This window comes from Gambusia affinis, linkage group LG16, assembly GCF_019740435.1.
Source record: "Gambusia affinis linkage group LG16, SWU_Gaff_1.0, whole genome shotgun sequence".
NCBI classification, from domain to species: domain Eukaryota; kingdom Metazoa; phylum Chordata; class Actinopteri; order Cyprinodontiformes; family Poeciliidae; genus Gambusia; species Gambusia affinis.
The window spans coordinates 11,511,193-11,536,502 of record NC_057883.1 but is presented as its reverse complement, the minus strand read 5'-3'; the positions used below and the strand labels follow the sequence as shown (position 1 = coordinate 11,536,502).

General features: G+C 39.6%; 1 protein-coding gene across 1 annotated transcript in view; it reads right to left on the bottom strand.

Annotated features, from left to right (window-relative positions):
* Positions 1-24,555, bottom strand: part of spred1 (sprouty related EVH1 domain containing 1) — a 39,927-nt gene extending 15,372 nt beyond the window's left edge. Inside the window, exons 1-3 of the mRNA XM_044143791.1 lie at positions 23,808-24,555; positions 7,891-8,149; positions 1,465-1,633 (exon numbers count right to left, since the gene is read on the bottom strand). Coding sequence (XP_043999726.1) covers positions 1,465-1,633; positions 7,891-8,149; positions 23,808-23,839 — 460 coding nt within the window. The 5' untranslated portion in view covers positions 23,840-24,555. The remainder of the gene's footprint in view (positions 1-1,464; positions 1,634-7,890; positions 8,150-23,807) is intronic.
* Positions 24,556-25,310: the final 755 nt, after the last annotated feature.

Below are 25,310 nucleotides of genomic sequence, written 5' to 3'. Positions count from 1 at the left end.
ACCAGGTGAAATCTGTGAAGTGTGGTCTAAAAACAATTCCTTCAACATCAGTTATTTGCCACTTTGTGCAGGTCTAAGGGGTTAAGATGAACAAGTTGTTCTTTGACATGAAAATTAACAAATTGAGTTTTACGAAAACATTCTCCAATCTGAATAGTACATGGTTGATAGAAGTGTTATCTTTTTGATAACACTGCATTATGTCTTCTCTAACAGGAAATGCAGTTTGCAAACCCAAGCATTAGCATTAAATCAATCAATCAATCAAGTTTATTTGTACCACACATTTCTGCAACAAAGCAGTTCAAAGTGCTTCACATCATAAATAGACAAAAATACAAAGTCATAGAACACACAGTCAACAATTGAAGCATTACAGGTACCTTTAACCTAGAAACTGCCTGGACTTGTGCCCAAAAGTTCAAATCTCAGATAAGAGAGAGAAGCTGAAGCAAGATGAGAAACTTTTAGAACGGATGGCACTCTTTTAGAACGGATTGTGGGCAAGAAGAGACTGATGCAAAGCAGTGATAAGCCTTTATTATACGATGTACTGTTCCTCCTCTATACTCCCCTAGGGTTCCAGAGTCTAGAGAGTGAAAAAAATGGAAAAAAAGGGAAAAAAAGATTATATCTTCCCAGCTAGCCAGCTCACCTCTTGTGTAAGAATACTGGGTGGCAGATTGCTGAGTTCGCAAGCCTCCTACTAATTGGATGACTTTGAAACCTTTGGCTCCGTACAGAAAAATATTGCTTATCAGGACCCAAAGCTGCCAACTCAAGTCCATCACAACTTAAAAAGCACTCAGTACACCGCAAGCCAAAGACTACGCCAGCCATTCCTTAATTTTACCAAACAGAAACTAAACCTGACTGATTTCTCCTGACTGAAGTTCAAGCCATGTCTCAGAGTGCCATCCATTCTAAAAGTTTCTCATCTTGCTTCAGCTTCTCTCTCTGTCTATGAGACAGAGTGAAGCCTTAAACAGTCAGTCTCTACAGGAAGACCCAAGATTATCTAAGCAACTGGAAGCGACAGGATATCACAAGAAGGGTCTTGCTTGGGTTCAGCGAACAAGCGGCAGCAACGGTGCAGTCAACACCAATCGACACTATGCATCCCTCATCTCTCCCAGAACAGAAGCTAGGTCAGCCGTTAAACGGCTAAGGTAAACGCACCGCTTCATCGTGATTTTTTTACAAGTGTAATAAGATTAAGAAACATGGTGGAAACTTTGGCTGAATTCGGAACAAGTATTTCTTGTTAACGTGACAAAGGAGAATTCTACAAGTAACTCAGATGTTTTTGGCAAATGGGAATAAAAAGAAACAATAGCCAGCACTTGACGGATGTGTTTTTAAGGCAAAGTATGTTAGCTGAGGACGTAATGCTGACTTATCTGGTTTGACTTGCTCTGAAACACAGATAAAAGCCACACAGACAGCAGAGTAGCACGCCCACACCTTTGTTAATGTCCTCAATGGCCCGGCGTACTCCCCTGTCAAAGGCGCGAGCATCAGCAGGGCTCTGGAACGTCAGTCCAAACTTCTTGTCATTGATTCTCCAGTGGTGGAAGATAGGGTTGACCTTATTGTATACCAGTTCCCTCTGCAGAACACATTCCAGCACCACCTGGAGAGAGACACACAGTTTTCCAGTCAACAAGGGTTACATGGCAATAGATCCAACTGTGCAACAGAGCTGATTACAACATTCACTCAGGGAACATTTAGATCTCATCTAGAAACAAATCAATGGTAGGTCTATAACTAACTCAGATTAGGTGTAAATGTTTGATCTGCATGTATCCCACGCAGTCCTCATGTGGGGCACAAAAAGTCTGTAAGTCAGAGAGAAATGGCAAAAACCAAGCCCTAAACTGTTGTTGTATTGTTCTTATTGTTGTACTAGTCTTGCCCCTGCTTCCAAGACAAATTTCTCCAATTGGAGACTAATAAATTATCTTATCTTATTTTATCTTGATATGATAATATCATAACAGTAACATCAATGAGTGTAAAACGTACAAGTACTTTGTTTACTTTAGGGGCAAAACTGACTTAATGAAGGTAGAAAGAGAAAAAGTATTCACATTTTTTGTCATTGTGAATGAAAACAACATGCATTCTGTTGAACATCAAACTGAAAGAAGGACTTTTGACTCGCTTCCAAGGAAGGCAAATAGTTATTTGGAATATTTCCACTCACAAATAACACAGACAGTCTTAACTAAAGGAGCAGCACCCATAAAAATTAAGGTATTGCTGTTTAAAAACTTCAGTAGCTCTGGCTACCAGAGCAGATAGCCCAGCTAATTTACCTTGTTACACTCCCAGTCTTACCCCACAAAGATGAGGGAAAAGAAGTATAATTTGTGAAATAAACACTACATTTCATGGGTGTTTCTGCTACAGTTTTGGTGAAATCTGAGTATTAAGGGGAATACAACGCTGAAGATAACTTATACATGTAATAATCAATAAATAACATTATTCTGGCAATCCCGAATAATGTTATTTATTATAACATTATTGATAGCTGTTTTTATATAAAAAAAAATGTTTCTCCCCACCAAGGGGGTCTTTTTGTGGGCTCTAGTGTCCCTTATATAATAGTAGGCTGACAGAAAGGGGGGAGGGAGGGGGGGAAAGACATGCGGCAAATGTCGCCAGGTCCGGGAATCGAACCGGCGACGGCCGCGTCGAGGACTCAAGGCCTCCAAATGTGGGTTGCGCTATCCCCTACGCCACCACAGCACGCCCCTTGATAGCTGTTTTTGCCTGAAATAAAAACTTTTTTTTTTTTTTAATTAAGAACATCAAATTACATTTCTTCAAGGTTACTAGATCATAAGGATTTAATCTCATCTCATCTTGGTCATCCTAAAAACTGAAGAGCAGTGGTTTCAGAAGACCAGGTGTGTGTGGGAATGTTTTAAAGCCAGGAAGCCCCGAAAGCAGGGCGGAAAAGAGGCTGTGCTTCCAAAGCCTATTATTAATCAGGGCTACTGGGCTGCCTGCTGGTCTTCCTCTGGGTAGATTAAATGAAATGAGAGACGGCCATTACCCTCGGTGAGGTTTTCACTGACATGCACGAGAGGTGACTTAACCGCGTGTGGATGTCGGAGCGCGCACATGGTGACACAAAGGACGAGAATGAGTAAATACTGTAGCCGGTGTAATTAAGATGAAGACACTGTCTGTAATCTGGGCAATAACGGTTCCTAGCCAAAACTCGATGAATGCGAGTTTTGGCTATGTCACAAATATAGCCTGCTCAGGTCTGAATATTGGAAGAGATTGAAAATGTTGATGGTAAGTTTCACGAAAGAGTGGACATGTCATTCTATCTGGGCGAGCTGCTTTGTAACCTCTCAGCATGTCCCCGTACCTTTCTTAAAGAAGAAAAGTAGGGCCAAGGGTTATGCCTGTGTGTTTCCCAGAGCTGAAGGATAAAGGGAGGGAAGACGAGAGGGATGGGGATGTGGAGAGGATGGGGTGACGAGGCGGGATGATGGGGGGAGGAGGAGGGGTGAGCATAGTGCCTCTGGGGGTGAATGTGGAGACGAGACTGAATGGAGCCAGAGCTAGTAAGGTGAGCGTCGCAGCAACGCCTGACAGAGGAAGAAGTATCACAGTTGCATGGCAGGATGACACTTAACACCACATTCCACAATGTGCTCAAAGAAAAGAGCAGAGGAGGAGGAGCCACCTTTCCAGAAAAGCAGACAGAAAGCGAACACAGACAGGATGTGTTAAATGAGGTGAGGGACAAAGACGGCTGGATGCGAGATCCGTATAGAACGGTGATATTGTAAGACAAGACCGATTGGGACCAAACACAATGAAACAAAGCAGGGAAAAAGTAAACCAGAGAATGCACTAGACGCTTTGTATCGAGAAACCTCATTTGATGGTCATTTTTAAAGAAATACCCCTGAAAGCTAAATGTTCAAATTTAGCCTGCTAATATTAGTCAAAATGATTACATGAAACACTGAGATACAGCTATTCAGAGTAATCCTAGACACCACCACATTTACAGCTCAAAGGCTACCTGTGGTGAAAAGTAAGGTGCTGAGGCCGAGAGCTTAGTCGGAGATTTATTATAATCCAAGTGCTGGTATGGTCAGTTAACGTCCACCAATTAGATCTGTAGTTTTAGGAGAGGCAAGAGTGAGAGGAAGAGGGGTGAAGAGGAGGGAGAGAAGCAGGGAGGAAGTCGGCGAGTGATTGGTGGCTATATGGAGAGCCAGCTGAGTCATCACCAGCACACTCTGTGCCGCATCACTGCGCTTATAGACAAAACTCTTCCACCTCTTTTCTTCCGTCTCCCATCTTTATGGCTCCACCTCCACTTCCTGCTCTTTGATTAGAAGCCATTCTTTTCTTTTTGAATTCCTCTCGCATCTTATGTGTCCTCAGTCACCTGCTAACGGCTTGCAAAAAGACTCACATTTTGCTTTAAATTAAATGCAATTCTGATCTGCTTTTTGTCTGTCTACGTGGAGCTGCTGCTGCTTAATTCAGGCTGGAACGCGTACTTAAAATCACACAGTGCCTTGGAAAAGTATTAAGACTCTTAATATGTCACAAACACAGGCTTCGATGTATTTATTTTATTTATTTGATAACGACCAGCACACACCAGGGCATAGATGCAAATTAGAAAGAAAATTATAACACCTTTTCATAAGGAGGAGCAAAGAGACTCATGGGATCTCCAGAGATCCATAGGTCAGGATGAGGTCAATTTCAAGCTTCCTGCCAGATAATCAACACCCTCAACAGTAAAGGGCATGGTGGCGGCAACATCATGCTGTAAGGGAAGCTGGTATGAGCTGATGGGAAGATGAGTATACTGGTGTACTGGCAGAGCTTTCAATCAAAAAAAGCCTTTTCCACCAAAGCAGCTACAGCATTTAATTGGTTGTGGATGTTACTAAATAGTTCTTCTCGTTTGAACCCAGACAAACGCTGGACCTGGCACCGAAAACAAGTGCTGCATCAGAACTAACATGCTGCTGGGGCAGACGAAAGAGCCACTTTTGTCAGAAGTTAGGCCCAGTCTCCTAGGGAATGGCAGCCATGTCTGAAACTCTGTAGTCCAATTTTATAGTAGTTTGCTTAACTCTAAAATAAAAACAAATGTGTTTCTGTTGTAAAAATGTGGCAACAAGAAATTCTGTAGCAGCAGACACTGATACTGAGTGTTTCTTCCTCACTGGCTAACATTAGTATGTGGTTTGCTGTTTTCTTAAGAGTCATCCCTCTGATGCCCTCAGACATTCGGTAGCACTGACGTTGACGCCAACACCCTGGCACTGGGTGGCATCCCGACAGATCTACATATGGCCGTGTGTTTGTTGTGGCGACTGGGGACCCTGGCGGTGATCGGGGTGTTTCACCACATCCCAGAACAGTTGCCGGGGTCTCTGAACCACGTCTACGCCGTGTCTGAACAACAGCATTCTCGTCACACCCTTTTCCTGTGGCACACGCGTGCTTGTGTAGCAACGCACAAAACACAAACCCATCGCAGACATGAAACGCGCGTAAATAAGCTCAGTCAATAAAGATGAAAGCGGTGATTCAGGCGCCCCTGTAACAAGGCTCCAAAGTCAGATAGTCTGGGGTTGCCAGATTCTGTGCATCATGGTGGCCTCTCCTCTGTGATCTGGCATCCAACATTTCTCGCACCAAGAGATTTACACTCACATTACCACAGAGGAAAGATATTCTAAACTTTATCTGCTGGATCTGGCTTGCATCTAATGTGCACAGTAATGACAAGAAATTCAGCTACTCACGAAGAAATAGACTGACAATACAGAATATAAATAACTTCAACTTCTTTGCTAATATCTTACGTATTACTGTTTAAAACAGCGTTTAAAAAAAGTGGTTTAAATCATGCATTTCAATAACTGTCACAATTTTACACTTTTTTCTTTTACAAACATTTTAAATAAATGCAAACTGATTATACCCTGAACGACTTTTATTTTTGAAGAGCTCTAAGAGGAAACAACATTCGCAGCGCATTTCGTTCTCACACATCCATACTTATAGCAGCGGAGCTGTCATGCAAAAAGCAGCTCCATCTGTTTCCTGGAACTTGGCGTTCAGTGTGCCAGAGGGGCAACACACAGAGAGGTCAGAGGTCAAGCTGCTGACTGTTACTAAAGGACAACTCAGTCTAGGGCATAAAAGTAATTAGTAAGAAGCAAAAAACAAACAAACAAAAACAAAACACTCAATCTGTGATATGTATTACCTCAGCTAACTGCTCTTTTCCTTTCTGCATTCATAAAAAAAAATGTTTTACTGAAGGAAATTATTGTGAAAAAATTATGTTAAATCTTCCAGAATCCTGCCATGCTTTTTGAGTTTCTCACATCCGTCATCCCACATTCTCATCTGAGTAATGTGGCCTTCTCCCCGGTGAAGTCATCATGCATCACAACATCACGCAGTTCGCTCCTATTTTCAGTTACCTGAGCCATAGAGGAGAGCCAAAACACACTTCCTGTGTGGCTGAAAGTGTGAGTGAGGCAGCAAAGGGACGGGAGTCTGGGAAAGCTGGGCTCACAATGATCCTGCTCAACAGATCACACTGTTTATCATTTGCACAAATTATTGTGCTTTAAAGGGCACTTCTGGATAGAGTGTAAAAATTAATATGAATTTATTTGTACAGTTCCTTTCAGAATTATTTTGCAGACTCCTTGTGTAGATGTGATGTCCGCTTTGGAATTTTAATGATTTATTTGAATCATCTTTTGACAGAGTGGAGTAGTCATACACTAGGTGTAAAATGTAGAATTTTGTGTTACATTCTCTCATCTGTACAGTCAAATATTCGCATACGTCCCCACCTATGTTTTGTTAAATATCTCTTAGCCATCTGAGCCGCTAACACACACGTCATCAACTTTTTGCCATTATTCTCTCTTGATATTTCACTACTCTTGCTATCAGGACAAATAGAGTTCACAATAAATTGCTGGTTTCCTGAAATGATCCCACTTTTAAAGGTTCTGGCAGAAAGGCCATTCCAGATGCTTAATGCTAGCTCAGTTCTTCCATTCAAAAAAAAAACTATCTTGATGTATGCTTAGGATCATTGCCAATAATTTAATCATTTACCTGCTGATATTTCTCCTTTACTTTTCCATCCACATGTACAATGATGCGTTTAACATCTTACATTAACTTCTTTAGAAATACTTATCATTTTGGCTAAGACGCTCTGTCTTCATTTTGCCTAACCGTACAGATTCTTCTGGAATAGAGGATATGTTCTTGCTTTTTCCTATTAATGGGAGACTTGAGCCCTGGTGACTCCTTGGCTGTTTATACCGGATAGTTTCTTTAAATCATGCCGGCGCAGTGGTGATGAGCCTGAATAACTTGAGAATATTATTTCAAACTGGAGGTCTTGAAATCTGCTCTTTTGAAATGACTTCAGACAACTTTTTTCTACAATTCGCCTTTTCAGGTTTTCATTGAGTTTTTTTTTTTTTGGTATTCTCATTGGTCAGTTGATGGAGTGCTGTCAAATAAACCCTTCTAATGCTGAAAATGACAAAACCTACTAATGTTATTTATCACCAACTAAACGTTAATAAGGTTTTAAGGTAACAGTACATCCTAAAACACCAATTATTTACAAACTTAGGAGATGTATGCACTTGTATTGATAAGAAAACCCCACTTGAAATTAAACCATTTGGCTCAAACATTATACAATCATTCCCCACTAAAAGCCACAATGTAATCATGCGTTTTTCCATTGTATGCAGACTTTTCAATGAAACTGCGTGCATACTGTTAATATGATTTTATGCAATGGAGTGAATTCATGGGGCAGGCTTTACATTCTCTCACCAGTTTGTCTTTGAGTCTTTCGCCCCTGATGTGGAACTCCACAGCGGTGGGACTGGGACTCGGACTGGGAGTGGAACTACAGGGGCTGAGGTTGCTGCCGCTTCCTCCGCTGCCTCCGCTGTGGGTGCTGTTGTTGTCCTCTGCCCGGCTGACTTTGTAGACGGTGACACAGCTAAGTCCTCCACCCCCCAAGGGAAGCCACCCACCGCTGGAGTCATCCCGAGTCATGACCACTGCTCTCACACGCGCATAACTGTCACTGCATGAGAGCGAGGGAAGAAGACAAGCAGGGGGGAAAAAAGAATGAAAAGAAATGGAGTTAGCAGCACTGTGCAAAACAAGTGATATTTACAAATTCACTGCATTTATTTCCTTGTTTGCATCACCTAGATCCCGTAGCTTTGGCTGACATACTATTTGTACTAAACCTAACACTAGGCTGAGAATCTTCCCAAAGAACATAAAAGGTTCTAGTTTACATTTGGATACTGAGACTGAGGTTTGAGACTGACCGATTTATCATTAGCTAAAAACTAGTCACAAACAAGTATTATGCATAATACTATATTTACTATGATGTAACTGAGTACAGTCACAGGTGCAATAAAAACACAGCTGGATAATAAAGGGTAGATTTCCACAGCAATATTTCACAAATGATAAACATAAAACCACAAAATTCTGTTTTTTTTTTTTTTATGACGTCACTAAAGGTTCAGGAGTCGAGCATTCAGTGAATATTTTGGTGGACAAGCAACATTTCGCAGATTTCCAGGTAACTCTGAAGTATTGAGTTCCACTCCAGTCTGACTTGGTTGTTGTTTCAAACCTTTGCCTTCTGTTAGCGCCAAATGTTGTCACACATGATGTCGCCAGAGTCTGATAAAGGTGAACATTGTTTGTGACGGAGTTTTATAACAAAACGGTAAAACAAACATTTGACTGGGGCATGTTTGACCGGGACAAACTACATCTATGATGAGTTTGGTTTACAAAGCATTTTGGCTAATCGTTTTAACAACAACAACAACAACAAAAAGTATATTTTAGAACAAGAATGTGTTTACTTAAAAAACTCTGAGAGCAGATTTGTCTAAATTCTGCATCAGATGTGTTTTTTAGTAACTAATCAACTCCATTTGAGCATTATAGATGTAACATATTCAAGAAACACATAGGAAATAAAGAGAAAATGACAACAATAATGTTCCTAAATTCATTGTGTCATCTCACATAACAGGCTAAAAGCTGTCTGAAGTTGTCAGTGTATCTTTAACCCCAGCCAGAGGGTGACTGACCATGTGGTCATGTTCAGTCTCTGGCCACAGCTGAAACCAAACCTTTCAACGAAAGCAGAGATTTTTAAACTAGATAGTACATCATACTCTACTCTCCCCTTTGAATCACAAAATAAACCTTTTAAGACAATCCTTTCATGTGCATATCATATCACATGCATAATGAACTGCAATTAAACACCAATAAAAATCCATCAGCTTACATGAAGTAACACAGCTGACATATATAGTCAGATTTAAAACAAATGAGATGTACACTAAAAGGTTTTTCTCTTAATTTGATTTCGATTTTCTTGGGAGTTTAAGCAGATATAAATATTCAGTCTGAGTATCTACACTGACTAACATTACATCCCAGTTCATCCAACATATAAAGCAACAAAAAGAATATATATTTCTATTGAGGGATTTCTGTGGACTGCAACTCAGACCTGTGTTAATAACCAACACCAACATGTTCTGATGGAAATGCAGCTCAATGTTAATCATAGTGTGTTTGGAAAATGGCATGGTTTGTGTTTTAACGTCACCTTACTTATGATCTACTTTTGAGATTTTTGAAGCAGGTGAATAGGATTATTACACCCTTGAAGGAAAAGCTGCATGTGTTTTATCATTTCTCAAAACTTCTTTACATGAAATTCTGCTAACAAACAGCAAGTTTTCTGTCCAAGTGAATAAATAGTTGTAAGTAAACTGAAGATTGGTTGTTTTGCAGGTTAAATCAATAAATCAAGTGAAAAGTTAAAAGCACAACAACTGCCTTAAGGGACTTAAAGGCAAAGCTGAAACTCTGTGTATGGTAGGATAAGAGTAAAACAGTTTGTTTGATATCTATTCCAATGACTGCTCACTTAAAAATCAAAGATTAAGTTTGACTTTGTTCATCTTGTTTTCTCACCTTTAGTCAGATCGTTCCCTGATGAGGTAACAGTGAACAGGGCCATCGGAAATGACAAAGGTCAAGGCGTGTTGAGGGCTAGTAATACATTAAAGACGAGGAAGATTACCAAACCAAGCAGAAAATACCTCAAGATGTTTGCGAGCAGATGACTTCCTGTGAAAAACTGTTCTCCGGTCAGTTCAACCAGCAAAGATGATGTCAGAATGTGAAGCGTTTGTAAAGAATGTCACGAGCAGCGGCCAAATGTGAATCAGACACCAAGCGAGAGGATTTTCACTCCCAGTGACCGTATCTGTGTTCATGTGAAAGCTCTTGGCACCAAGAACACAAGAGCACGACATTTAAAAAAAACATAATAAAAGATCCCACTGGCAAAATCAAACGCTTACCATCTTCAAGAGGAAGGGTTTTATTTCTATTTGGTCATTAATACACAAGTGTACCATTCTGAAATAAAACTGGGACACCCAGTCATATTTATCAAGAAGACTTTGAAACAAGCAGTTCTAAACATAACTTTTTCTATTCATAATATTAAAGCGATTTGTCCTTGATATACTGAACTGAATGATGCTGCAATAGATGTTCTTTTGAAATAAGTAATATAGAAACCTGTGTTTTTAAATTGCTCTAGGAATACAAGTATATGTTGAGAACCTGAGAAAAGAGTGGCACCTTTAGGACAACCAACATCCCAGACAAAACTTTCTGTTAAAGGTTTTGTAAAAATCCAACAATTGACTTTACTTAGAACACAAGCAGACTATGATAGAAAATTTGAAATTTTGTTTCATCTTGTCTATTTATTTATCCAATTGAAATCTGTTCAAGGCAAGAATTTAATCTACTAACAAAATTGACAACACAGAAACTAATTAGCTTTATCAATAATGTGAATCAAGCAGGGCTTTCTGTGCTTTCTAGAGTTTAGCTGTGGGTTTGAACTCACTGCTTTAGAGATATGTGTTTGCAGCCAAAACGAAATGCAGCAAGTCATTGAGTATGCTGCACATTAAAATACGGACGAATGATATGCACAAAAAGAGCTAGCAAGAAGAGAAGAGAAGAACTACAAAATCGAATATTAAACTTAGCAAAAAATAGACAGCTATATGTGGATTCATAGGTGACATAGTTTAAGGCTTTATCGTAGCTAATTGACAATACATACATGTATCAAGATGCCGGATGCAACACACAAGGTCACACTAACCACAATGTTCTTCAACATGGAAAGTATCACTGCAAGTGAGTTCATCTCCTTGTCAGTGAAGTGTTTACAAATGAAGTCAGAGGAATTTTTCGGGCGAGACGCCGTTAAAAAGTGAACAACATATTTTTACTGAGGAATGTCGGACGTTCATTCAGGTTGCTACAATATAAGACTTTGCTAGTCATTTTGCCCTTTCACATTTTGATGTTGAGATAATTAGCAGCAACAGCTAAAAGAATGAGCTGGTCAAGCACACTGATCTTTGCGTCATCAGAGATGTCTCATAAGAAAAAACAAATGGTGAATTTGACCCGGGAAACCGTGGGAAGGACATACAAACACCAAAATAACCATGTTCTAGTTGGTACAAGTTGGAAAACCATTTTGCTTTTTGTGCCGTACAATACAAAGTGCAATACAAGCCAACAACAATGTATTTCTCTATATTTTGCACTGGGAAACGATGTAGCATCATGTTCTCTGAAGGAATGTTTGATAGTATTGTTTGTGAAATATTTATTTGGATCAAAATCATCCAGTGCAAAGAAACGACGATCAGCAACTATCACTGACTGTTATCAGCAAGGCAATTATATTACATTTCGAGCTTGGGATTGGTAAAAAATAAAAAATTAATTCATTGAAAATTGTCTCTTCCAGGGTCATTTCTGTTACGTTTTTCAGCTTCCAACTTAAAAATGTTGACTTTGCAGTAAAAATGTTTTTCAGAAAATTAAATTGCCTCCTCAAAACAAAACTGCAGTGCCAAAGGATAAGAAGGAAGGTTTTTTTTTGCCCTTAAATTTTTAGAACAAAAACCAGCGGAAGCAAAAATTGTGTAGTGCTGTTATTGTAGTAGTATTTTGATCTAAGGAATAAACATAGAAATTTACAGCCAATGATGAACATTATTTTATTCAGGCTAAAATGTTAACTCTAAAATATTTTCAAATGAATAAGTCCTTATTAAGTACATCATCTCTTTCTCTAATATATTGCATCACCTACTATAAATATTTGACTTCTCATGGCAGGAAAAAAACAAACCATTTTGACAAAGTTTATTACGGTTTTTACTTGACCAAGATATGCATCAGCAGGTCAAAAAAAAAAAAAAAAAAAGATTGAAAATTGGACATATTTGAAATACTAAATATAGACAAGCCCAGTTGTCTTTAAATTTGGACCCAACTGAAAAACATTTACCAAATTAGATTTTTCTAATCATTATCCTTTTTAATAAGTTTTCAAAAGTTGAAAGTGCACCACCAGTTAAACGCCTAGATACGTTAAATGTGTTGCCCGGGGCTTATTTGACAGCAACTAGTCATGGGAAACTCAGAGAACAGGAAAACCTCAACAAACTTCCCTTTAATAACCACACATAGAAAACACCCCATTCTGATGATATCTAATGACACGAGTGACAAAGAAACGGTCCAAGAGAACTTAGTTCACTCATGAAAAATAAGGTTTTGGGGCACCACAGCAGGCTGCTGCTGCTACTCTAACACCCCTCTATGGACACCAATAAATGGATGCTGGTGCTGGGTGCAGAAGGGGCTGTCAGTCAGACAGGGGTCCCTGGGGTGAACAGAAGGCAGGCGGTGGTGTCAGTCAGCCATGACCAGAGCACAATGACCAGGGACTGACCCTTCAGGCCTCCCATCATACACATGCCTGCAACCATGACACTCTGAAGGAAGGGGAGGGGTGGCGAGTCATGAGAGGAAGTTAACCGGACAACAGATATGCGGATCCTCTTAAATAAAACTTTTAAAAGCAAGGCATTCTTTATCACTTACTTAAAGAGTTTAATATGTAGGGTGCATGCCACAATTCTACAAACAACACATTTTAACTTTATAAAGCTGTCCCTTTAGTCGGTGAACTTGCTTTCCTAAAACGCGCAGTGCTCTGCATGCATCTATCAGTCCACCCTGTGCACATTCACAGCTCATCGAGGGACGGTGGAGACAAAAGCCGGCCTCCACGCCCCTTGCTGAGAGCACACAGTCAACTGGACACACAATTGTGAGCGGAAGCAGATCAGCTGGCTTTGGCATGCAAGAGAAAAAAGGGGGTGGGAGGGCGGGAGTGGGGCAGGATGAAAGAAAGGAGCCCCCGATTCTGAATTATTCCAAGTTATTCTGCTGGATGACTGACTTCATTTCCGTGCAAAGCAGGGGGAAAAGAAAACCAAGGGGGTGCTGAGACTGAAGCCGAGGAGGACGGGGAGAGGCAACTGTAAATAAGGATCGCGCGAATGTCTGAAGGAAATCTAAAGAAAAAGAAATAAATAAAGTATTATAATAAAGTACAGATTTTTAAACTATACAGAAAAATCAGCCCTGAAAATCAGGCAAAAGTGTGAAGAAAATCTGATGTTGAGAGTGTTATGTGAAAACTTATGCGTGACTATTTATAAAAATTTCTAAAAGCAAAAACAAGTCTTGGAAATCATCACAAAAAGAAAGATTTTTCAAAATTCCAACTGAGGCAAAGTTGCAAACTAGTTAAACTGTTCTAATACACAAAAAAAAAGCATCACAGTTCTTGTATTTCTTATAATTAACCAATAATAATAAAAAAAAAAGCAGAGTAGAAAATAGAAATATAGATTTACAGGAAAGAGACACTGGAGAAGAATGTGCAGATCATGGAGACATGGGCCCTGAGGCCACTTTCTCCAGTGTGTGGTGGAGAAGGGGGATCCTGGGACAACCATTTGCTAAGTGGACAAAGTGACCGTTTGTCTGCTGCTCCGGCCCATGGCTCACTGGGCTCCAGCATGCAATTATGCTCTGCTCCCGTCTCAGTCTTGGGCTTTCCAACCCAAAGGGGAGTGGTGAAGAGGAGCACAGAGGGTTGAAGGGCTGGAGGGTTCTTGAGGACGGGGTGGGCAAGAGGGTGGAGAAGAAGGGAAGATGAAGAGAGCGAAGAAGAGGAGGAGGAAAGGGGAAAGAGAAAGGATGTAGCCAGACCCCTGGTTGCTCGCCAAGTCACCCTCTCTTCCCTCCACTCCGTCTCCTCCCCCTCTTCTTCCACACAGGCCCTCCCCGGCTGCCTCTCTGTATACAATGACCGCTTCTCTGCTGAAATTTCACGTTATTGGATCCCGGGCCTGGAGTTTTGTCCTCCCACAATGTCCAGGCAGCAGAGCATGCTGCAAGGGAGACACACTTTGCAAGCTAAAAGCTGGAAAACCATTCGTCCTTTCATTAGCATCTGAAAAGAACAGAAAAGCTGCCTCCCCTCCCACCCCCACCCGCCATCTCTTTTTTTCCCCTCCATCACCCCTTTTCCTCCCCATCTTTTCCTCAAATCAAAACCTGAGGAAGGCTGTGAAGCTCAGTCAAGCTCCACTAGACCACTTTGGCTCATAGAACTTTTTAACAGACGGCCCCAAAAAAAAAAAAAAAAACCATCATTAAAATATCATTGGAGAAAATAAACACAAGCTACTTATGCCAATCCGATTCTATAGATTATCCGCAGAAAGAAAAAGCTATTACCTGAAAAGTAGGTAAAACATGGATTTCTATGTCAAAAGCTACTTTGGCTGTGACTCATTGTTTTGCCTTAAAAAAAAGAGAGCTATTTTCAACAGTTATGTCAATGATATTTATATAATTATGTATTTCTGACTGATTTCATATTATGGACATATTTACTTTTAGAGTAAAAGTGGGCATATCAAGGGTTTTAAAAATCTACAGTTCCACTATACCTTCACTGCTGTTACAATCTATTTAATGAGATATTAGAAAGCAAACTGGGGTTGTTTGGTTTCTTCTACATGTTGCTGCAGGCTGCCAGTCAGCTGGCTGAAAAGAGGCTTCTCCACCTTTCTTGCTGAAGACTCCCACTTACTCATCCATACTTTGCGTACTCTCTGAGTCTTGCAGTGTGTTCACACTGTCTGCAGATAGCTGAGATTTCATAGTCAAGCATACCAATTGCCTTCATTTCTCATGGCAATTTCTTTCATTCCCTACTATCTGAATGGATACTGACAAGTTTGATGAGCTGGTTGGGGGCTTTGAGTCCACTTTGAGTATGCGCAGACCTCCATGGAGTATGTACATTTCCAATGTTTGGAAATTCTTCGTAAGGAATGCAAATAGTCAAGAGACAGAAAACCCATCACTCTCACTCAGGTCACATTTTCTGAACACAACTGCCAAGCTCCGTATCAGTTGAGTAGGCGAATGCAGGTCGATTACCCAAGCATAGCACAATATTTAATCAAATAATATCAGAGCTGCACATTGTCAGATTGTTTAAAAAGTTTTATTTTGCACACCCACCAAAAAAACAATGTGTCTAATATATCAGCAATAAATATCACATTGACATCGGCTGACTTTTGCTTTTTATGCTTGTGCTACCCTAATAATAGAGTGATATAAGGCAGAATATTCCGCTCAATAAACACTTTCCTCTAGATGTTAAAGTTTATACCTTAGAGTAAAAAAAACAGTAAATAAAGACTTTAGATAACATTAATATGACTATAATAATTAATATGTTGAATTACTTTAACTGCAGCAGGAATGACTGTTGCTTTTCTGTTCCAAATATATTCAATTAGATCTGGTGATACATTCAAGGTACACTTTGTGTGTCACTGTTGTGAAACTGTTGTATTTTTACTCAAGGTTATTAAACCGTGAGAATTTCACAGCGGCCCACGCCTTGTAGATTCATGTAACCTTACATAGACATGACATTACTGTAGACATAACATTTCTTATTTAAGTAGATATAAGAAAAGTATTAAAAAGAAATAAGCAATATTGCTTCTACTGTAATGAAACGTGTTTTTATCATTAATGTTATCTTAATGACAAAAATAAATTGATGAGCTGGTTGGGGGCTTTGAGGCCATGTATTCCACCCGTGCATCTAATCTGAAAGGTGTAAACAAGCAAACTAATTAGTCTCGGTCCCAGTTTAAAGAGCCAAACGCAAACTAAAGGAAGACACACAGAAGACAAAAACCAGCGTGGTTTATGGTTAGCTGCGCAAGCTGCAACATACATTCATAGTAAAAGTAGTTTTGAAGAGGCTGTCTGTTGGCCATTAATAAAGTAGTTTTGAAGAGGCCGTCTGTTGGTCATTAATAAAAGCAGACAGAAGTGTGAACACTAAGCAGGCAACACAAGCTTGCTTACACTAGCTGCAATGAAAACTAATCCGCTGGTTATAGAAAGAGAAGTGAAAGAAAAATTTGCCCTATCTCTTCTCAACACCTCAGGCTGCTGGTGACTCATCTCCCTTACAAGAACATTCAGCTTAGCTACCAACTGACTAAGAAAAAAAGAGGGGAAAAAAACAAAACAAAAAAACACAAGCCTAATCTGCTGCTGCTGCACGACACAGCAAAACCTAAATGTTAATGGTAGTTTTGGTAGCATCTATGGCAGACAACCTTTCCATGCCAAGTCAACCTGCATTCCATATGGAAACTGGACAATCATTATGAGATCTCATCGGGATGAAATCTTGAACAATCATTTTCAAATCAAACCGTCTGCTGCTGGACTGGGCCTGCTATCCCGACATCACAGTTCCAACTCCCGCTGCCCCGTGGCACACTATAAATCTAAAAAGAATCCCATATGTGTATCAAATGCCAGAAAGCCATTCTCAAACATTCATCAAAGCCGCATATTGAGACGATCTTAATTCGAACCACAAGCATTCAGTAAATTAAAACCTTACGCTTGCCATTACAAAAAGAGGAACCACGAAATTCAACTGCAGCGGCATCTCTGCTCGCCTTTGATGTGAAAGCAGTCCCACAGGACCGGGCCGTGTAGCTGCGGGAAAAAAAAACCAGTCAGTATATCTTTTGAAGCTACTTAGGAATGATCAGCCATCACACTGAGATGGTGGCCTATGAACTGCCAAGACAAGCTAGAAAACGAAGATGATGAGAGTACAGTTACATTAGTACAGTAAAATATTCAACTCTATAGTTGACCACTCTGGACAAAGACATCTCATTCAAGTAGGAAATGTCTTGCAATTTGATGAGTCAAGAAACAACTTTAGTAACCAATCGAGCACTAAATATAGTCAAAATCTGATCAGACATTTACAGGGCAGATGAAAATACAGGCTTGAACACTTATCTTCTGTTGAAATTTTGGCGAGGCTTTAAATTTTATATAACAGCTATTACTTTTTCTTAGGTTCACCAATCCAGGATCCGACCTTATCTTTTCCAGAAGCACACATGGCAAATGCTTCTATAAAAATAAAGACGCAAGAACGTGCAGCTGTGTGTGCATACGTGTACGCGCAAAGACACATTACACAGAAACCCCTTCCTGTTTTCAAAGCGTTTGGAAACTCAATCAAAGACACAAGGTTTAGGATTTACATCTGTACCCTTTTATGTCTGTGGCTCAACAGGAAAGAACCATCTTAGCCCAGCTGCAGCAAAGAGTTCCCAACAAGGCCCAGCCTTCTTGCTCCTGCATGCAGTACGACTGAAAACAATATCTACAATTCAGTCACTTTGTGTTAGAAGCAATTCTTAAAGGCATTAAGATATGGTCTGCGAGCATCAGAGGCCCGACTGGACAAAGAAATAAGGATAAGCCTCCTACTATGTAGACGCTATGATGCAGACATACTCACATACAACTCAAGTCCACGTGTGGTGTAAAGTAGACTACTAACTCCACACAATCATTCATCTTTTAAGAAAAGTACTTTTCTAATTCACTACTGACATTTTGTTCCACTTAATGCGTGCTCCTAAAATACTTGAAGAGGAAATGAAAATAATAATAAGGAAGTAGGTTAGGTTTAAAATACAGAGGATCCAAGCCTTAATCTGACCATGGGGTTGGAAGAGTCCATTACAACGCAAGACAGGTTTCATTTTGATGATGCGTCACAACCACAGACATCACAAGACATCTGTAGATTCATATAAAAAACTAACCATACTTCACAGCTAATAGTTTGCCACTACAGTACTGGGTCACAGAGTTAGTCTATAAAAAGATAAACATTGCTGATTACAAATGTTAACCCTTATGACATATAAGGAGGTTTTTACTGCCTGTGAAGGGGAAATAATACTGAGAATATATCATGCAGGCACTGTTGTTATACGCAACCTCAGGTTTGTCAAATGAAATATTTTGTTAGCTCCTGTAAACCACATTCATCACAACCAACACTTCCTCAAAAGAAAACAGAAGCAAAACCAAAGACGTGTTTGAGTGTTCAGCTCAAAAGAGATTGCCCTGGGGTAAGATGTGTCTATAACCTATATTCAACCAGTTAAAATGATTAAAGCTGTTACAGGCAAGGATGTGTACTGAGGTTTCAAAAAGCTACAATTTTAATAAACAGCCACAATCATGACATCATCATGCTTAAAAACAGAAAAGAATGACTGTATTTGAAAGACAGTCATTGGGTCGCTAATAAGTATTTCCTCAACCATTTAGTCAGGTTTCTGAATCAAAATCAGATTTTAATTGTAAACCAAAGATCAACATTTAAATAAAAACATGCATATCATGCTATTACATTTCAATTTAAGATATTTAAATGATTTGATAAAGTGAAAGTAGAGTATTTTTAATCAAGGTCATCATATAATCAGAATGTCATCCTGTCACCAAATGGAGGCCATGTTCAAGAAACTGAAATAACCACGAAATTCACTGACTATTGAAAGGTAAAGACACTATTTAGCTTACCATGAGCTCCACAGAATATGAGTCATTACCCAGGCCATAAAGCATGCTAACAATTGAAGAAGTCATACACCCTTGTCGTTTTGAGACATGATGGGGGTTGTTTGGGTAGAATGTTTTTGGGAAGCTCTGCAAAACTAAAGGGAGTGAAAACAGCTCACGTGTGATAAGATCAAGACACCCACATAGGCAGCTAGAACAGTGAGCTTTCAAATCAATCACACAGATAGGAAGCGGACAGAAAAAGCAGACTGAAGATCACCTGACTGGCAAAAGACAATATGGCAGGAATTGCAAACAATGAGGCCATACCCAGTGCATGTGTCAGTCAACTGATTTTCTCTAAGTAAACAACAAAAATGTATGAGGGCATGTAAAATATCTGCAATATCCGTCTGAAGGTGCAGACTGGCAAGAATCTATTTGAGAGGGAAACTCTCCACACATGCCGAATAAGACACAAACCAGAATCTCACAAGGCTTTATGAGCTCTTTTCGTAATTTCAGTTTTGTGAACACCGCTGCACCAAGGCCAAGAAACATGTTCTCAACAAAGGCTGTGCTGTGTGTCTACAACAGCTTGGTTTATCCAACCACCTTTTAGACAAAACTACCTCAGGGCCATCGCTGCTTGAATCTTGAGGCAATTTTAAAATCCATTTATAAAGACTGCAAGCTTAAAAGACACATACAGTATCTCACAAAAGTGAATACACTCCTTGTATTTTTGGATAATACTTTATATGTTTTCATTGAACAACACTATTTTGATAGTGTAGTCATTGTACAGCTTGACTAAAAATAAATTGGCAGGAACCCTCAAGATAATATCTTTCTATTTTAGAACGTCCAAACTGTGCCCCAAGTTTCATGTTTTTTGTGGCCACTATTATTTTCCAAAACTCCCACATCTCTCTTGGGCAGGAAGTTCACTAGAGCTTCACAGATTGCACCGGATTCCTCTTCCACTTCCCCATGATGACGTCATGAAGCTGCTTGACGTTAGAGACCTTGCATTCCTCCACCTTTAAGGAACAGGGTTTAGACATGCTTGGCCAGTCCAGAACCTTTACTCTCAGTTTCTTTAGTAAGGCAGTGGCTGTCTTAGAGGTATGTTTGGACTCATTATCATGTTGGAATACCGCCCTCTGGACCAGTTTCTGAAGAGAGGGCCTCAAATTTTGCTTCAATATATCACAGTACATGTTGGCATCCATGGTTCCCTCTATGAACTGTAGTTCCCCACAGCTGGCAGTATTTATGCAGCCCCATGAAGCCATGACGACCAATTTGATGCAGTGTGCAATGTAAGGTCTAAACAGCAACTGGCTGACATCCCCCTTTTCACTTAGGGGAGTACTCACTTTTGTTGCCAGTAGTTTAGACATAGATGGCTGTTACGCAGTTATACAACATGTAAACATTATTTTACATTGTATCAGTGTCATATCTTCACTGTTTTCACATGAATAGTGATTTTTTTCAGTACACACATTCATGAGAGACTGTATACTTTTTTAGAGGTAAAGCTTGTAATACAACCCAAACAAAAAGTGAAAAAAAGGTAGCGGACAACAGCCAAAAGTCAAAGACTGATGATGACTCTTTGATAAAGAAGAGATTTTTTATGGTGATTTGTCCAGTAAGAAGGAAGAAGTCAAAGGAAATTATATCTGATAGAAGCAGCATGCAGGCCTAACAAACTGGACCCAGAGGTTTATCAAATCTCTGTGACTAGCCTAATCTGTCACCACAGTGGCAAAGGGTAGATAAAAGCTGTTTTTTAAACTGCTATTCCCAACTCCAGTTCTCCCCCATCCTTCATGTTAAAGGTGTCCCTTGCTGCCAGATGCCTGACTTAAATAAGAAGGTTGATTAACAGGTATGGCATGCAGAGGAGGTCAGGCAATAACATAACTCAGGTGTGCTGGGACAAAGATACAGAGGCCTCAGAACCACTGTAAAGACTAAAATACTAGTCATATTCAGATAGACAAGTACTGCTCCTGTTCTGACTGGCATTGTTACACTGATGTGTAAAGTCACGTCAGCACGTTCCTCCCAACTGTGCCACCAAAACAGCCTGTTTTATATTAGTCAGCTGTGAGATGGTTACCAGTCTCACTTTTCTCCATATAATCAGATTTAATCACTTTTGAGGGTTTAGCTATATATACATGCTATAGAATCAGATGGCAGCTGCAGCCGAATGCTTTCTCCTGTAATTGGCTCAGACACTGAGGAGAAAGTGAGCTACAGCTAAAGCTAAATGAGTGCAGCTTTTAATTTGATGTTATACGTGGGCATCAGCAGGTGTTTTGTTCTGAGAGAGGACATCAAAAGAAACACTGTAAACAATGTTTTGTTTTTCATCTGATGAACTTCAAGTTTAAAACTAACAGGCACAGTTGCCTCAGTGGTCTGGCTGACTTCCTTGTTCAGCTATCTGTTCTAGATTATCTTTGTAGCAAGGTGGCCACACATCTCCCATTATTTTTTTTTGTAACTAAGAATATAGTGGGTTCTATGTACAACAATGACCCATCAGACACTCCGGCTCCGTATTACACGCAATCATTCATGCATGATACTTACTTCCTGTTTTAAGAGAATGTGGAGACAAGGGCTTTTGTGTTGTGAAAAAGTGTTTAAAATGACAAGTCCACAAATCTAATTATGATTATGTATTTTGTTACTTGTGGTATTTGTAGCTATTTGCTTCTACAACATAATGAGAATTAGCCAGTCAAAGAAAATATGTTTTCCTTAACACTTGTCAGCAACCTGTTAGTTGAGCAGGATTTATTCAAGGATTCTGAGTATATTGGGAAAGACTTTTTAGAAATAAGCAACTGACTTCTTCCAAGATCTAAATCCACCTGGGCAATAGGAAAGACCGAAACGTCTTCAAAAAGAAAAAAGAAAGACAGCCTTCGCTCCGTACTCTGTAGCTTCCATTACAATGAATCATACCACTGGCAGAAAGGTGGTGGAATCATAGCAACAATGTTCGGATCGCTTCATCATGTTCTCTGCCGCCATCATGCAGCGTGGAACAAACCCAGCACTGTACTTAAAACCCACTGATAATACATGAGCCCACGGCAAAAATTCCCTCAGTGGGGGTTGTTGTGGATCCTTGATGTTGTTCTAAGGAGATGGTCGAATTTTACAAATGCTTATGGTTTTTTGTTTTTTTTCTTGTCTTCAGGCAAACACAAAGAGAAGTTTTATCTTATCTGGTAGCATCACACATAAAAAGACAAACCAACAGAAAAATACCACATTAGATTTAGATTGATCAACACACATGTGTTAAAGGCTCAATTCTGCACTGGATAATGAGAAAAAAAGAACAGCATGGCAAATGTTGCATAAGATCACAGAAGTGCACTTCAAGGACAAAACCCCATGCATTAAAAATCAATCAGCACCACAAAGGCCAGATAGAAGAAATTAGAGAAAAAATGGGTGTGTTTCAGTCATCTAACCATGACAATGTAAATGGCTGTAAAGGACATTTTACTGCCTCTGTGGCAAAAAGCAAATCCTCAGAATGGGGAAAATGATTATATGTCGTTTTGACCCACTCCTATATATATATATAAAACCATATATAAACCATTGGCCTCTGTGTTTATATGTGCCCGCGCAGTATTTAACCCAAAAATGCGATCGTCTGTGCAATGCGAAACAGTGTTCAGTACTGTGAATGGGCAGGCAGGTACTTTATGAATGGAGGAGATCATGTGACCGCAGCACCTCCCGAAGCAGATATTTCTCACTGACTGTCAACAAGCGCTCATGGGGGGGAATCAGCCCCATTAAAACAATAGCTAAACCAGACCAGAAATACGTGCGACGTGTACGAAAAGCACGACATGTACAGATTACAGTCAGTGTCCGCGGACCGTGTTGAGATAGGAGGTCGTGAATGCAACGCCGTTTCACGGCGTTTTTATGAATGGGGATCGTGATATGTAAATGTGTGTGATTGAGAAAAAAAAAGTCATCTTCTTCTCTTATAAATGTCGCCATAGCCATGAATAGTTTTAATTTGATATGTATGACTGGTTAGGAAAAAGTCGATTTAAGCACAAGGATTAAATACAGGATTTAAAGGCACGGGAAGGTGCCGAAATCATGGCGGACAGCAGTTGGCTACACACAGATCTACACTGTCAATATAACGCAGTGTGTCCATGATGTACTCAGACTGACAGATATCTCAATGTATATTTAAACTGGACTTGGCTTGCCTACTCTAAACACACGTACACTTAAAGAGGCGATTATTGCAATACCATTATTATTATTATTATTATTATTATTATTATTATTATTATTATTATTATTACGATTAAAAACGAGTTTAGAATAATTTTTCCACCGTATTGAATATTTCTAACATTACTGTAGGTTCAATACAGAGGCCTAATAAAAATTCTCTCATCGTAGATGTCAAATATGTCAAAACAAGAACACGAGCAGGCATGGCATTGTTTCCGTATGTACACATGTTATTACAATTATAACAAATGTGTGCTCTTGTTCTTCCAATAGTCCATAAACAATCAGAAGTTAAATTCTGTATTATAAAAGGCAAAAGCATAATGATGAAATACCAACGCAGCTCAGTCAGAAATGTCACTGGGACGGCGTGTAAAAGCACAAATTAATACCTAAAGGTACCTAAATACTAATCTGAAATGTACTTATATGTGCTACTTGAATATATGTATACGTCTGTGGATATGTAAGTGAAAAGTACTCACTCGTTGTTTGGATTTGTTGAATCTTCACTCATTTTTTCCTCACGAGGATCCAAATCCTAGCAATAGCATCGACGACGCAGTGACGGCGGGATAAAATACCACAAAAATCACCATTTTCCTTCATAAAAACGAATAAACCTTATTAAGGACGTCGGATGAACGTTGTACAAAGAGGGGGCATGCCTAACCGAGCGTCCCCGAGAACACCGAGGGAAAGCTAGCTTAGCTCTGCTGGCTGGGACTAGTGTAAAGCAGCGAGGAGGAATGACAGCCGTTGATTCATTTTATCCTCCCTGGAAGTAAAATCCGACCACAACAAATGAGCCAGCGGCACCATCCTCCTTTAACAAACACACAACAGATCCTCGCTTTGCAAGAATGTTTATAGATCCTTCAAAAAATGAGAGAAAATGTAGAAATCGCCGAAGACTTTAACGTTTGGCAGGTTATTTACGTCGAGCATCCATTCGCCCAACTTCAGCTCCAGGACGACACTTGAAAAAGCGCCGTGCAGCGTCGGCTCCGCCAACGTGTCCGAGTATTCTGCAGTAAAGGCATCCGAAGCTAACAAACAAAAAAACAAATTGGCTGTTTTCAGTGTGCATACACAGGGAATAATCGATCAAATACAGACATGAAATTTCCAGGAAAAGTTGGTGGACATCTGCTTTTATCGAACTCCATTTTCAACTCGGAGGAGGAGGGGAGGTAAAGGGGGGATGAAACATCGGAAAACTGGGCGGATGTGTAGACCCTCGCTGGAGAAAAATCGGATCCTTCCGCGACGTAGTGGAAATATGTCACCCTTGCAAGAAAATATGCGCACCTAGCAAATAGAAAGTTCCGACTTGCTGAAGAGTAACTAGCATTACGCTTAATCGCCTTCCTCTGTATGCTTGTGCGGTCAATTAGTTAATTTTGATGTGCAAGGGGGTTCACTAAAGTAGTCCCAACAGTTCCCAAAAGAAGTTTGCCTTCAATCACGCATTGATATAGGAGGGAAGCATCTGTGTGATACCACACGAAGTAGGATATTTTTAGGAGAAAGACTTGGGACTGACATGCCCTCAGTCACAAAAATGTTTCTTTTTTTCTTTTTTTCTGTGTTACTTCTTGCAGTCTTGACGTGGTCGACCGCACCCGCACCACTTATTAAAGATTGCACGGAAACAATTGACTAAAGCTATATAAAGACATATATATCAGTAAAATTACATTATATGTGTATATATATATATATATATATATATATATATATATATATATATATATATATATATATATATATATATATATATATATATATATATATATATATATATATATATATATATATATATATGTGTGTGTGTGTGTGTGTGTGTGTGTGTGTGTGTGTGTGTGTGTGTGTGTGTGTGTGAGTGTGAGTGCTCTGTAAACGTTAGTGGTCATTTCACTCACTATTTGTTAGTGTCTTGGTTTTTTTTTTACTAAATGTTTCAGGTACAAAAATGTTCCTATAAA